Genomic DNA, 16448 nt, shown 5'->3' with positions numbered 1-16448 from the left:
CTTAACAACTGTAGCAAGAAAGGTCATAAAAATGAGCAAAATTCATTTAACGAATGTCTTGCTTAACAATGGAAATTTTGTTGTAATTGTAATTATGACCCAATTATGGACATAAGTCGAGGACTACCTGTATTTCCTTGGACTGTCTAGAGCAGGGGTGTCATAGTTGCGACGTCATGTGATGTGTCGCAACGTATCTCGACTTTTTTTCCATTGCCGGCAATGGGGTGGGTGTGGTTTCACCATGATGCATCCAGCCCGCGGGCCAGCAGCTTGACACCCCTGGTCTAGAGCTTTGGCAGAATTCCTCAGCAAAGATTCCTAAGTAAACTAAGTGGATATGACTCCTTTCCAGCTTGGTGGCATGGCTTGGTGCGGGGGGTACGTGTGAGTGGCAGGCACATGTGTGCGCGCACAGCTTTATATGTGCAAGTGGCACGTGCGCCCTCCACTCTCGCGAATGGAGCTTTGTGCATGAACAGAGAACACTTGAGCGGAAGGCGTGAGTGTAGCTTTGTGCATGAGTGGAAGCACCCTCCACTCACGTGACTGGAGCTTCACACATATGTCCTTGCCCATTTTTCCTGTGGCCCAGTTTCAAACAAGCTGCAGCCCGGTACTAGGCCACAGCCCAGTGGTTGGGAACCCCTGTTCTAGGAGGCTTTCATTAAGACTACTGCTTTTCAATTTATTCATAAATTATCTGGAAAGAATGATGAGTCATATGATGGGCAGGTTTCACTTGCTAAGATAACTTTTAATTGCTAAGATAATTAAAACAAGAACAACAAAAATGGGGGGCAGTGAAATGATAACCCCCAATAGGAAATGACATGGAAATAGCTCGTTCACTGCAAGCCAATTTAAACTGATAAATATGGAGATGAAACAGTCATGTAACTCAGGATGGCAGCCTGATATTGGAGATGGCATTGATTAAGTAGAAAAGGTTGAACTGGTATAGCTGTCAGTGGCAGCATTGACCCAGGATGCTTTATTTTGGGAATCAGCAGGAAAGGATTAAAAACTAAAGCAACCAATATTACAGAAATCTGTGGTGCAATTACACTCAAAACAATCTATACACTTCTGGCTGTTACATTTAAAGTAAAAGGTTCAATTAACCTCTTTCTAAATTATTAAGGACCTGAAGCAATTCTGTTATTAAGAAGAAAGACTGGGGGGATTCTAAATTGTTGTATATACAGTATCTCATGTTACAGTTGTATATCTATGCACAGAATGGCAAAAATGAACAGGGAAATTTGCCTGGTGGAACTGAGGCCATTCAGTGTAACTGAGTCAGGAAATACTTTTTTAATGCAATACCTAGTTGAATGTTCAAAACTATGTCAAGATAGTGGTCCCACCTGGATTGCTTTAGAAGAGATTTAGACTGATTTACAGGTATAACTATGTGAATGGATGCTAATTGTGCTAGATCTTTATCAGCATCGGTATAATTGTTGCTCCAGGATATGAGTGGAAATATGCTGCTACGCTCACATCCTTTCTCTGTGCTTTCCAGAAGCATCTGGTTGGCTTGGGTGAGAACAGCACGCTGAACAAGATGAGTTTTTGATAAATACCTTAAGAGCATCTCTTTATAGCAAAAATTCAGCTGATATAAGTGACATTTAAAGAACATAACTGCTCTTTAGAAGGCCAGATCCTGAAGCTAAAACTCAAAATACTTTGGCCACCTAATGAGAAGGAAGGACTCACTGGAGAAGAGCCTAATGCTGGGAAAGATTGAGGGCAAGAGAAGAAGGGGACGACAGAGAATGAGGTGGCTGGATGGAGTCACTGAAGCAGTAGGCGTGAGCTTAAATGGACTCCAGAAAATGGTCGAGGACAGGAAGGCCTGGAGGAACGTTGTCCATAGGGTCGCGATGGGTCAGACACAACTTCACAACTAACAACAACAACAACAACAACAAAGTCTCTGTGTTTGGTGGCAAGATACCATGAATGTGATAGAAGTCACTGCTGATCCCTTCTCCAAGTCATGCTTGCTTCGGTGCATCCCGCATTTGGGGTGGATGAGTTCAGCAATATAGGAAGAGCTAGTTAGGAAACAACGAGCAACTTTGTATAGAGTTTTTTTAGCAAGTCTATAGTAACTTTCATAACCAAACAGCTGTGGTTCATTAATATGTATCTCTATAGATGAGGAAGTTGTTTGGAAACAACTGGATTTTGGAAGCTTGCACTGTGAATGGAATGTATTGAGTTAGGCTGTATGCTTCTTACAACAAATCCAGCTAGATTTGAACAAGGATTCATACCCATCTGTCTTTTTAAAAAGTGGCTACTGTGTTCCCAGCATAATAAGAATTTCCGCGCTTGGATCTGTGAGCATTGCGGCTATGCTTTGGTAAGGCTGCTATTGAAATGTGCTTCTTTGATTTCAGGATCCAAGTATGGGAGGCGTAGAGACCAGCACAAATGATATCTCATTCTACATAGGTATGCTGGATCCCTGGTACGAACGCAATGTTCTTGGGCTAATGAATCTCCCCACCAACGTTTTATGCCAGGTACACCCTGAATTCTCTATTGCTTAGCAGGCATTATGTTATCCAGTAATGCACTCCGGGCCCAAATTCTGTCAAACCTTTATCCTTGGTCACCATTGCTTATACATTGGAATTCTATCAAAGAACGAAAGAATAGATCTAGGGAAATAATCTCTTCATGCAGAAAGTAAGACAAGATGGAGGCAGAATTGTGATAATGTGGTAGTGGAGAGCAGAGATCTCCTTTCTATTAACATATTAAGATCCCTTTTTTGAGTGTTCAAGCTTAATGAAACATAAGGTAATTCTCCTTTGCATCTCTGAAGCCAAATGTTACATTATACCCCATTCATTTACTCAATAAGATCCTCAACATGTGTTGGCCTCCTGCCATGGGGTCACATAAATGCTAAGTTTCTTTGGGAACTGACTAGCATGCATTGCCCTTGTGCGTGACAAAGAGTTGCTTAAAATTATCCGACTTCAAATACTTCAAACCTTCTGCCTATTTGGATGAATTTGTGTTCTTTTGTATTGACTTGCAAAGTCTCTTAGCTTTAGGCTCTCCACTTAGCAAATTTTCTCTAAAAAAAGTCAGAAAGTTAGGGGAAACAAACTCAGAACCCTTTCTTGTCTTAGTGAGATATTATGAGGTAGGGGGCAAGCAGGAACTTGTGGGAGAAATACTGAACTGCAGTGTTTAGGTGGAAGAGAACTGATGGTTTTTTGTCTATCTGTAGCAATCCATTAAGCCAGAGGGAGAGTCTTCAGAGGAAACAGCCACCCAACTTCCCATCCTGGCTGATATGATTCTTTATTACTGCCGTTTTGCTACCCACTCTGTATTACTCCAGGTCTATCAGGCAGAGGTAAGAATGGTAAAAACCAGGGATTGGTAAAGGCATGTATTAAATAACAGTAATAATTAGCATTAGCAGGTTATTGTTATTCCTGCAGTCCCATGCAATAGGCCAAGAATATCTTCAATTTCACATAGCATATTTTATCCTGTTTTGTGTTTGGCCAGGTTACCATTTTTCTGTGTGGCAGAAAAAGTCAGACCCAATAACACATTTTTCTTCTTGAGAATTTAGAAGAGGGGATGTCTTAGCTAAGGCATGGCTCTAATGGGCCAATCTTGTTTTTAGACCATTTTAGAAATCTCATCAGCTGCCTGATTCATTCTTCTTCCCAAAACACAGTTGCTGATTTCTTCTGCCTTGGCCTACTTATAGAAGAGCTGACTGTTGTGATTCAGTGTCAGCCTGTGCCTCAACACACATTCAGTGTAGTCTCTCTGTTCTCTATTGCAACAGTCTCTGAAAGTGTGTATTTAAATCTTGTGTTTCTGTGGTTCTAATCCATATTTGGTCCTATAAACCAAATTTGATTTGTTTGTTAATTAATTTGTTTTTAGCAAAAAATAGTCTCAAAGACACAAAGCAGTGTCTCTCTCTCTCTGTCTCTCTGTGTGTATGTGATTTGCTTTGGTTTATCTTGAAGGAAAATGTTAAATGGCCTCTTCCTCTGAATTTCACAGCTCACTTTCATTGGGGGAGAGAGAAGGACTGAGATCTTCATTCACTCCCTTGAGTTGGGCCACTCAGCAGCTACGCGGGCCATCAAAGCCTCAGGTAAGGCAAAAGAGGCCCATTGTGTGATCACTTTGTGCTCAGTTTGTGTATGGCGGAAAATTCAGTGATGCAAATGAGAAAAACCAAAGCTCTGCCTGCAAAGAGCAACCAAATGGATAACTCAGACAGGACTGTGATCTACTGAAGGGTTTTCTCTTCAGCAATTACTGGCATGAAATTCATGGTAAAGACAGACCTGATAAAATAAAAGAGGTCCTTTGTAACTAAACCAATTAATAGGCAGGCCAGTAACTCTTTGGTCTTGTTTTGGAGAAACACTAATCCACCCAATTCCATTGCTGCCATCTTGTTTCATTGAAATGCTTGTAAAAGCTCACTATAGAAAGCAGAAAAGAGGATTGTTTAGTCTGACTTTCCTTCAGCTCCTATGAGGTACTGGAGAAGGAGGCAAAAGGGCAGCCTCCTGCTTTCATGTATCCATGGAAAGTAAGGGTATCAATGCTGTGAACCAACCAGATGGTCATGGCAACAGCTGTGGATGCACTAATGGACCCAAGATATTAAGTTTTCTTGAAGGATCAGGAGAGGCCAAAATAGAGGAACAGTATGGGTATTTATCATGTCACAAAACTAAACAGCTCTTCTCCCTTTGCTAAACTTACTGGAGAGAGTCTTTCTGTGTTCTGTTGGTATTTACTCCCACCCACCCACCCATCCATCCATCCAACCAACCTCACCTTCCTCTTTTATTTTGTTCAGGTCCAGGTTGCAAGCGTCTTGGCATAGATGGAGACAGGGAAGCAATCCCACTAACACTACAAATCGCCTACAGCAAGGTAGGGAAGATGCTCTTCTCATGGGCCTCCCATGCTAGGACCTGGGTTGGAAAGGGAGACTTTGTTCGGGAAGGCAGAGAATGTATCCAACAACAGCAACACAAGTATAACATTCTCAAGCCCTGGCAGCAACACATGGGGGGGAATGTATTTAATTAGAGAGAGCCAATGCTGTTAACTACAGTCTTCAGAGATTGGTACGTGGAACCAAGGGACCGGAAGTAACTTATCTCTAATTTCTCCAGAGGGCAGTCAGTGGAAGGAGCCGCTGGAATGACACTGAAAAAGTTTGTACGTCCGTCAACCTTAGCAAGGGGTGTAAGAGACAAGAGGAACTTGGTGAGTGTGGGCAACTATTCTGCTTCCATAAGATCAATAATAAGTGTGGGGAGGAAGGAATCTTGTTGACACCTAGGACACTGACATCTTCTAAAACTCTGCTGAAGATGTTACCTAGCTTGGTAATGAAACATTCAGAAACCAACCCACAAGCTCAGAGAACAAACCTTCACCTTATCCTACACCTGAGCTACAGATTTTTTCTACTATTTTTTGCAAACCTAGGGTTTATCTGAAGAAGTGGGCAGTCTGGGCAAAGGGGGTGTGTATTTATTAATGCACTCCTTGTTAGCTAATCTGACACTAATTTGAGAGGCAAATATTACGATTTGATACTTGTGTCCCAACATCTGGCACTAGTCCTTAAGCTGTGGGATTTGTCTGATGATGTTCTTATGCATATGTCATCATTTCCTCCTGCTTATTTCCCTCTGGAAGCAAAGCAGAAAGGGAAGGTTGGAGACTGATTAATCGTTACAAAAGAGTGTGGGGTCCAAGGATGGCCTCTTGGGGACAGGATACATTGCTGTTTCTTTCAAGGCAGGAGGTACCTTCTGTCAAAGAGGCTGATGCCACAGCATGAATCCAACTCCAGGTTACATTTTTGGCCACTTTTATGTCCCATGAAGTGCCCGTATCCAGTAATTAGGTAGCTGAGCTGACAACACAGACTGACTTCCTTTGGAGTCACCAGCTGATTGCAGATCATACCACTAAACTGTATCCGGGGCATCTTGGCTTGCCTTGCCCGGCCAGGGTCCAAGTCAGAATGGATTAAAGCGAATCTGTTTGCCAGACCGATAAGGTTCTCCACCTCTGCAATCTGCTAGATTCATGCAGTAACAATCTTGGACACTAGATGTCATAGATTTTCCTGCTTTCAACCAAAAAAGCTTGCACTCCAGAAATCTGGCTGGCTTAAAACAAGGAGGGTTGGCTGTGGTCCAATTATCTAAGGAAATTGTATTTTTAGCCTGATAGTACAATGTGCTTACAACTTCAAATGCTTGTAATTGCACATTTAAACAAACTAGGCTAATATACCAGAAATAACTTCGATGGTCACCTAATACAGTTCATAAGTGATTTCTTGAAATAGAGTAAGGAAATGTTGTAGGACTCCCTTAAGTTAGTAAAATGGGCATTTTGTAACAGGATCTGGGAATTATGGAAAATGTAAGGCTAAAAGCTTTCATCTAAAAGTAGATGAAATAGTGATATCTAGGGATGATATTTATTAAAATAGTTTATTAAAATGTATTTATTATCTGTCACATTACAATACTAAATATAATCTTAAAAATATAAGCTCAGGAAGATATGTTTGAATTAAGGAGTTTATTAGTAAACAAACTTGTAGTTTTTGCATTTATTTTCTATCTTAGCCTTTGTAGAAGACAACAAGAAGATAATTCTTATTATTAGGCACAGATGAAGCCTTTGCACACACATTAAATAAGCTACGCAGATACTCCATATTTTAACTATTCTCTAGTGCACCTACAGCCTTGCCATTTTTCACCCAGCATATTACTTTCCTTTCTACAATATTTTCTTGGACACTAACATTTAGAACATCTGTTCTAATTACACTCTGTGACATATCACTGTTATTCCCATTTAGATCTCTAAAATACTCCTTCCAGTATTCCCTTGTTTGTTTTATCCCAAATCATGTTATTATTTTTACTTTTAATTTCATCCTCATTACTGTCCCCCTTCATTTCTTTCCATTTTTAAAAATTTCTATCTAAATTGTGGAATATTTTCTCTGGATCTTTAATATTCACTGCTACTTGCTCTCTTTACTACTTTTTTGCAGCTGTCTTTTTGCATCTGTAGTAATTGCAGAATAGAATTTCATTCATTTAATAAATGTATATGGCCACCAATCTCATATACATGATAGCCCTAACAATTAAAAACAGAATAAAACGATCAAATTTGTCAATAACATAAATAGCATAAAACAGCAGCCAGGAACACTGACAGCATCCCATAGTTAGTATAATCAAGAAATGGACCTCTTTCATATTATCAAGGCCCCTGGCTTGATGGCAAAACCATTTTTTAAAAATTCCTAGCTCAATAGCATTTGACATATCCTATGCATGGTACAAAGTTAATTCTAACATTTACCTGAAAATTTGAATCCATACTATTTATGCACAGTTAGTTATACATTCAAAATAAGAAAAACACAGCAATAGCAGAAATTTGGACAGACGGCCATTCAATACTTTGTAACACCATCCTGGCAGAAACTTTTTTCCCCCCACCCACATTCTCTTCTATATACGTTTTCTCATACACAGACTTTTTCAATTCATCATTTTACCACGCACACTTTTCTGTACTTCCCAGTAACATAGTTCCCCTCACTATTCTGGTACTCTGTAACATAATTCTTTCTACTGACTGAAAAGCAGCTCTTATATATTTTCTTCCCTCAGATCCATTTTGTAGTCATTCTGCCGATAGAGTAATCTGTCTTCTAATATTGTTTCAACTTTCTGTTCCTGAATTGGTTTGCTTTCACGATCATTTTTTTTCCACATCCATGTTTTTCCAGAACTCACTTCGACATTATTTAAAAAAAGGGATACCTATCTGTTCATAATCATACCTCATCATCATAATTCTTCACTAATTCTTTCATTTTTTCACAATCAATCAATCAATCATGTTGTTGTTGTTAGTTGCGAAGTCGTGTCCGACCCATTGCGACCCCATGGACAATGTTCCTCCAGGACTTCCTGTCCTCTACCATCTTCTGGAGTCCATTTAAGCTCACGCCTACTGCTTCAGTGACTCCATCCAGCCTCCTCATTCTCTGTCGTCCCCTTCTTCTCTTGCCCTCAATCTTTCCCAGCATTAGGCTCTTCTCCAGTGAGTCCTTCCTTCTCATTAGGTGGCCAAAGTATTTGAGTTTTAGCTTCAGGATCTGGCCTTCTAAAGAGCAGTCAGGGGTGATCTCCTCTAGGACTGACCCGTTTGATCGCCTTGCAGTATAGTTGTTTATACTAATTATATACTGTCTTGAAGTGGGCAATACATAAATTTATGTTACATGTAAAATAATAAATTCCTTCACCAGGTATACATATTTAAACACATATTTACACAAAACAGATATTTTTGATGCTGATACTCATCAGTCATCATTCTTGGCTACCTAAATGGTTCAATCTTTTTCTGCATTTTATGTCTTGTTCCAATCCACCCATCTATATCACATAACAGAATTTTTTTTAACCTTGGATCACACTGATTGTTGCGCACAATTTTTCCTAATACACATCCCTGGTTCTTCCATTCCCACCATTCACTAGAATGTAACATCCAGGTTATGTACTCTCGTTTCACACAGACCCATAACTGCAGCAATAAAAGGTAGAGAATATGTAACAATAAATACTTTCAGCAACTTGTTTAAAAATGCTTAGGCAAATAGATAGGTTTTTAACATCAAACACAAAGCTCCTGTTCCAGACCTGTTATAATTTTAAACAGTAGTTAAGTGCCTAGTTATAAGTTATAAGTCGAGGACTACTTGTATGCTGTTCCTGCCTGCATCTTAACCCTGCCACTATGTATTGGAGGTCTGAGACTTCTCTGCATAATCTGCACCTTGGTTCCTGTTTAGTGTGATGGATTCTGTGCTGCTATGATCAGTGCCTCAGTGGTGTCTTTTAATTCAGCCCTTTCCAGCCACTGGTAGGATTTCCCACTGCCAGCCACCTTAGCTTTCTGAGGTGTATGTGGCATTGAGTTGTAGGTTTCCCTATAGTCAGTTCAGACTGTGCTCAGATTGGTCTGTCTGGATTGTCTTTGGCAATTGGTCTATCAATGAGCAACTGGTATTCTGAGCCTTTGGTATTGTTTCCAATACCCTTGAGTTGAGCTTATGCATTGCTTGATATGGTCCTTTAGATTGATGGCTATGATGCTTGATAGGACTTCCCATGTTTTGGTAAGGCAGATTATTGGTCAGTAGTTAGTGATGTTCTCTTCTGAGTTTTTCCCCCCACAATTAGCACTGTCCTTCCTTGTGTTAGCCACTTTGGATGAAAGTCAGCTGGTTTATCTTTACTGGTAGGCCTTCTTTAGCTAATAAGTTTGGATTGTGTCTGAGTCAAATGTTGCCCAGCTCTTTATGTTCTTGACTTGCTATTGGATGTCTGCTATTTTGATAGTGACTGGTGTCTGTACTGGGGGATTGCTATGGTCTGCCCTTAGGTTCTGCACTCACTTTGCATTGGTGTTATGTGCCATCTTTTTAGAACATTGTTCCAGTACTGTTCATTTACTGCTGTTGGTGGCTCAGCTGTTATTGTGTTGTTGCATTGCAGTTGGAACTACACTTGAATGGTTCTTTAGAGAAGAAGGATTTATCTTCTTGGTATCTGCATCTCTAGTGTATCTCCTTATCCTGATAGATCAGGGGTGTCAGACTCAATTTCATTGAGGGCCACATCAGCATTGCGGTTGCCCTCAGGGGGCCTGATGGGTATGGTCTGGGTGGGCGTGGCCTACTGAGTGGGTGTGGCTAGAGTGTGTATGGCCTACTGGGTGGACATGGCCAGCTCTACATGGTTTGCATCAAGGGTGCCTATGGGGGCCTGGGCAGGAGTGGGAGAGATCTGAGGGTCTCTGGCAGAAGGAGGGTCTCTGGGCCAGGGCCAAGGCAGTGGGGGCCGTTCCCTCACTGTTTCCAGGATGGCTTCGCAGGCCGCATGAAACCACTTCACAGGCCGGATCTGGCCCCTGGGCCTTGTGTTTGACATGTCTGTGATAGATAGTGCTGTGAGCCTTTGTTTAGCAGTCTCTAGGGTTTCACATGAAATCAGGCCCATGTGTTTTTTCAGTAGCTGAGTCTTATCTTCACTCCTTTTTGTAGTTCCACCAGTTGACTAATTTCTCTCTGAGTTGCTGTGTTCTTAGCCTCTAACCTCATTTTCTGTGGGAGAGTATTCTGCTATTTTTCATGTAGCCAAACATCTCCAGAACTGTAGTGGCTGTAGGGTATACCAGTATGTTGGTTTGAGTTATGGTGGTAATGATAGTAAGGATTGTTATGAGTACTCTACTGGCATCTTTTAGCACACTGACGGTACTTCTCCACTGAGTCTTAGTAACTGGTGTTAGCAGTTTACAGTAGCTAGTTTATCCATCATCTTATGTCTCCTAAGACCTGTGGGAGTGGGTGGTAGTGACATTCCAGCATCATATGTTGGTTGCATATCCAGTTGTTCTTCCAGGTCTTCTTGAGTCTGGGATATAATGCATAGTCATTCTATCTCATGTTGTGAGAGCAGCTTGCTTGTCACTATGTTGGTGTATTGGTAACTAGTTGTTTCTTAAGTTAATATGGATGTAGTTGTTCTGCCCATCTATAGTTCGCTCATACATTTCATATATCCCCTCTCGTTAGGTACATTGCTTTAGTAGAATTCCATCAATTCCAGGTTCTCTTGTCTCATCCAAGTATAGTTTGTTCCAGTAGCCCATGTATTGTCAGATTGTCCTGGTTCCCCAACATTTGGTGTGGGCCTTGTTAATTCAGGTGATATCTAAGGTGGCATGGCTGAGTTTGTTCTTGTCACTTTCACATCTGAGATAGGCAGGTGAAACATTTAGGGCATCTTTACCCAAGGACCACTACTGTTAATGTAGGTACTTGCCAGGATTCAAAGCCTGGTCCCTTGCACCAAAGGGCAGCATTTAATCTCTGCACTATCCAGTCACTCTCCCATTTTAATATCCCATTTGCATTTCACTGAAAAACGACTCTTTTCCCCTTACACACGCACCTTCTGAAACGGACAACATATGTTTCAGTTTTTTATGCACCTTCAGGACAGCAGGATATTTACTCCAGCCCTTTTCATTTAACAACAAATTTTAATTTCCACGTTCTGCATCATCTAATGCAAATGACCTAAGTGTTCCATGATGCAGTGACAGTCATGCTAATTGAGAATGTATGTTGTAGTTCAGTAATTAATAATTACTAGTTAATAGGTTTGTGAGGGTTGGTATGGAAATTCCACATTTGACTATTATCCTTATTTCCTTTTTCTTCCAGGTCCAAAAACAGAATGTTTGACTCTCACTGCCACAGAGGTAATCAAGAGGCAAAGCTCTAAGTCTAAAAAGAGTTTCAATCAGGTACCTGATCAATGAAGTCACCCATTGTTCCAATTGCTAAGGTTGGAGGAAGCAAAAATGTGTCTCTATGAAATAATCCCATGTATGTTTTTCTTATAGCAAATTGGTATATATCAGTTGAAAGTGGACAAGGTTCAGATCACAGGAGTTAACTGTTCCTTTGCTGTATGCCTAGATCAAGATGAACGGAAAATTCTGCAGAGCGTTACCAGGTGGGTGAGAATAGACAGCACTGTTTTTGTAGTTTGATGAGGGATAGCTAGGTTGGTAGGGTATTAACCATTCTACAAAGTGAAAAAAATGCCTTTTGGAAGCATATTAGGTTTGACCATTAATGTTTTTCTTCAGTAGTATCTGCTATAAACATTAAAATACCTGTTCTTTTTTCCTTGCTTCAGCTGAGTAGTGTAAGGGAACTTAGAAAGCGTTTAAGTTCTACCCAAGTCTGACACAAATTGGATCCAATTTGTTTGCAATTCTTATTCTTTAATCTTCAGTTATTGAGATTGCTCAGAGTAATATGGAACCCAATCAGTACATTTGAATGCTGGCAGACTTTTGCAGCTCCTATGTAAGGATATGCAGAATTAGGTCTTTTGTATATCCTGCATGAGCCAAAGAAGATTTTATAGTAGTATTAAGTGATAACATCTGACTGGATCTGACTGGAAACATTATCCCATGCTGAATTCCTTTATTTCTGATATAGGGTTAGTATAATGGGGGGGGTGAAGGAGAATCTCATTTAAAACACTTGCTTTGGTAATCTGTTTGATCCACCTTCTGATCCATCTGGGATGTGCAGATGATCAGAAGCCATCTGGAAAGGTCCCCACATTGGTGTACTCAATCCACAGTTTCAAAGGAAGAAAACCTGCCAGGTGTGTTGCTACGTCAGTGTATTAGTTATCCAAGGAATAATCAGTCTGTATTGTTCAATATTCTCTTGTTAGAGACATGTAGATATTTGAATTTCCACAGTATTGGGGAATGGCCCCTTCCCCCTTTCATGTCTTACATTAGAGTGACTTTGGTGTTTGTTTTTTTCACAGATGTGAAATCTCTGCATGCTACAAACCCAAGACCAATGAGCCCCATCCCAGGTGGAATTCCACGTCATTACTTCCTCCCGGAGATTCCTCTGATTTCTGTTCTCTTCTGTGCTTGCCAATTACTACTTTTAGTGGAGCACTTCCCTAAGGATACCAAAAAGAATGGACTGGCTAACCTGCCTCAAGTGCTGACTGAAATTGCTTCCAAACTGAGGCCAGCTTCCAAAAATTGGCCAAAAAGAAAAAAGAAAATCCAGTGTTCCCAAGTTACCTCATTAGTCCTAGAAGGACTGCATCCTAAGCTTAGCAAATGAATATAAAGTGAGAAGCCATATCGCATGAGATGGAATATTACTTCTTTGACAGTTGTTGAGTGTTGCTGAAATACTGTATTTGTGGGACCTGGAATAAAGGTCAAAAAAAAAAAAGCACATCTGAAATGCAGAGAAAGGATAAGAAGACTGGCCAATCTATGTGAAATTTCTTCACGTGAGATGAGAGAATTGCAGTCTTTCCCTTTCCTTTTTCACAGGGCATCCAAGGACATATTTGATGGGAACAGGTACTTGGCCTACAAGCCAGTTTAAGCCAGTAAAGACAATGGTTAAAGAAGTTCAGAGATGAGTTGTACACTTTGTTGCCATTCACAAATTGGTTTGGCAATTGCATCTTTGCATTCTATTATTTGAGCTGCTTCCTGGAGATATGGGCAAGGAGAACAAGGGAGCAGAAAAGTCTGTTTTATTTGACTATATTTCTTTCTGTACCAGTGATATATCTGCAAGCATTGAATGAAATGGATCAGCAAACTTATCTAGGGAAAACATTGAGCAAAATAAGCTAGTAAGCTAGCAAGATTTCATGACAAATGAATCAGAATGCTTTCCCATTTCAGAAAGTCTGGAAAAGATGATATTGTTTATTTAGTGACAAGTATTCTGATTCTTCTCCAGCAGAATGGAGAAGACTCCTGCGAGTCCCTTGGACTGCAAGGCGATCAAACCGGTCAGTCCTAGAGGACATCAACCCTGACTGCTCTTTAGAAGGCCAGATCCTGAAGCTAAAACTCAAATACTTTGGCCACCTAATGAGAAGGAAGGACTCACTGGAGAAGAGCCTAATGCTGGGAAAGATTGTGGGCAAGAGAAGAAGGGGACGACAGAGAATGAGGTGGCTGGATGGAGTCACTGAAGCAGTAGGCGTGAGCTTAAATGGACTCCAGAAGATGGTAGAGGACAGGAAGGCCTGGAGGAATGTTGTCCATAGGGTCGCGATGGGTCGGACATGACTTCTTAGCTAACAACAACAATTCTGATTCTTTGGAAGCATTCCTGAGAAAATATGTTTCAAATATCTCCTATGATGTGATCTGTGGAACTAGGCAATTTTGGTGATTGGTACTTTGTCTAACTGAGGGACTCAAGATTTATACCTGATGAATGATTGCATTGGCGTGAATTGTGCCAAGCAGGTCCAGCACTTTACTGAATGAAAAATATAAACCTCAAAAAGTTCCAACATCCTTAGATTTGCAGAGGAAAGATGTAACTTGAGCCAGGATTGCTTTAAATGTTTCTGAAAAGTTTCTACCCATTTTTAGAATCCTTGATCAAATCCAATGGATGCTAATAAATCTTTGACCAATTCCAAACTTAGCAATTCCAGTTTTGTCTGAAATCCAACTCTGTGACAAAGTCTTAGGGTTGGAAGGTCATGGTTATTTAAATGGTCATAATAACCATCATTAATGTGCAATGTATGGTGCTGTATTCCTGGGCAGGGGAATGTGTCTGCATGTTGGAATATTCAGGATACACTTCTAGAGAAACAATTGTCAGTTTGGGCATGCAGGGTTTCTAGAAATGATACCCAAAGACAACCTAAAGGAAAACCACAACAATTATATTTTTCCATCCAATAAACAAAACACTTTATTGAGTATTGTAGAACAACTAACTATAAACTTGGAGTCTATTGGAGTTAGGTTGCATATAAACTATAAATGAATAAATAAACATGCAACTGAGAAATGTAGGAATAATTGAGATCCCTTTTCATCATCTACTTATTTAAAGTAAATCATTTAAAAAATTATCCACTTTCAAAAAGGTCAAGCTTAATTTAAAAAAAGATATTTGAATGGTGTTCAGGAACAAAAACTAAATCCAAAGAATTTTAAGAACATTTTAAAAGCTCATCTACTTTTTGTACTGCAGTGACTTAGTTTAAAACACATACAGTCTGCTTTATATGAACATTACTTCTGAAAACATTTCCTCCAAGGATAAGGAACATCTGAAAAATCCTATTCATTTAAGCACAATTCCTAGAATGAGATGCAATACAATGTCTTCAAAAATATTCTTCAATATCAGCTTCAATTGTAAGGAAATACATTGGTGAAAAATTGTGATGGGAAAATGTAATTTCAATTCCTCTTCTAGGTAGCAATCAATAGATAGTACACACACTATTGAGTGCCATAATGTGCTGATTTAACAGCTTGGTGGTTTGTATTGCTTTTTAATCTTTTAGTTTTATTCCTTGACTAATTTTTTTCCTCTGGTTCATTTTTAAAAATCTTATTTTCTCAGGATCATCTGAGTGTATCTGACATAAATAGCCAGTTAAACAGTCAGCAATCTGCCAAACAACACACAACACACTTTGGTTTTTGATAACTGGAATTAAAGGAATTAAATATTTATGTACCAATGCAAAACTTTTCAATTAAAATCAAGTATGCATATGTGTGCAGAGCTTTTTCTTAATAAAGATAAGAATTGCCTTATGGAATGAATATGTATGTAAATATTTTGTACATTTTTGTGATCTGGTTTTATAAAAACATATTTTAATGATGGCTGTAAAATTATTTGTTTAATAAAGGACATTTTCCTAATTCATGACTCCATCTAATTTTTTAAACAAAGTTATGGGCTACTTTGCAACCCTCGAGAATAGTTTGACGCTGAAATGAATAAATCATTAAGTTACTTATTAGCTTAAAGGTAAAGGTAAAGGTTCCCCCGCACATGCGTGCTAGTCGTTTCCAACTCTAGGGGCCGGTGCTCATCTCCGTTTCAAAGCCGAAGAGCCAGCGCTTCTCCGAGGACGTCTCCGTTGTCATGTGGCCGGCATGACTAGACGCCAAAGGCGCACAGAACGCTGTTACCTTCCCACCGTAGTGGTCCCTATTTTTCTACTTGCATTTTTACGTGCTTTTGAACTGCTAGGTTGGCAGAAGCTGGGACGAGTAACAGGCACTCACTCTGTTACACGGCACTCGGGATTCAACCTGCCAAACTGCCAACCTTCTGATCGACAAGCTCAGCGTCCTAACCCACTGAGCCACCGTGTCCCATACTTTTTAGCTTAACGTTGTGTTAAAATGAAGTTCACATCTATGGAAATAGGTGGCATAAAACACCTAATTTAAATTCCAGTAAAACCTTTCTCATCATTAAAAAATCATGTTGTGACTTTTCTTGCTAGTTACTGTAATAGATGTACTAATTCTATGTTTTAAACAAACATTCATGTTGAGATTCTTGCAAAAGTGTATTTTACTTAATGTTGATTGATTATATAATGTGAATTTAGTTGGATATATAATAATAATAATTTGATTTCTATTCCGCCCTTCTCCCGAAGGACTCAGAAATGTATTTTGCAGGACTCAGAAATGTATAAGCTATTTATCATCCAAAAACTCTAGGTGAATAATATTACCTTATATAAAAGTATTATTTTACCTTATCTAACAATTTTCAGTGGCTAATGCATGATTTTTTTTAAAAAAACAAACCATAGAAATACTCTTTCCCCCCCAAAAAAAAATCTTTAAAAGAGTTTCCAAAATTACTATGGGTATTCAAATGTTTAGTCAAATACGGTAACTTTGTATATCTTGGATCTAGTGAGATCTTTGGAACA

General features: G+C 39.6%; 1 protein-coding gene across 1 annotated transcript in view; it reads left to right on the top strand.

Annotated features, from left to right (window-relative positions):
* PIK3R5 (phosphoinositide-3-kinase regulatory subunit 5) overlaps positions 1 to 15408 on the top strand; it is a 57924-nt gene extending 42516 nt beyond the window's left edge. Inside the window, exons 12-19 of the mRNA XM_083352332.1 lie at positions 2415 to 2540; positions 3260 to 3388; positions 4060 to 4153; positions 4874 to 4950; positions 5196 to 5289; positions 11378 to 11460; positions 11560 to 11672; positions 12513 to 15408. Coding sequence (XP_083208458.1) covers positions 2415 to 2540; positions 3260 to 3388; positions 4060 to 4153; positions 4874 to 4950; positions 5196 to 5289; positions 11378 to 11460; positions 11560 to 11672; positions 12513 to 12660 — 864 coding nt within the window. The 3' untranslated portion in view covers positions 12661 to 15408. The remainder of the gene's footprint in view (positions 1 to 2414; positions 2541 to 3259; positions 3389 to 4059; positions 4154 to 4873; positions 4951 to 5195; positions 5290 to 11377; positions 11461 to 11559; positions 11673 to 12512) is intronic.
* Positions 15409 to 16448: the final 1040 nt, after the last annotated feature.

This window comes from Vipera ursinii, assembly GCF_947247035.1.
Source record: "Vipera ursinii genome assembly, chromosome: 2".
NCBI classification, from domain to species: Eukaryota; Metazoa; Chordata; class Lepidosauria; order Squamata; family Viperidae; genus Vipera; species Vipera ursinii.
Note: the sequence above shows the minus strand (reverse complement) of the source record. Positions and strands in the feature narration are given on the sequence as shown.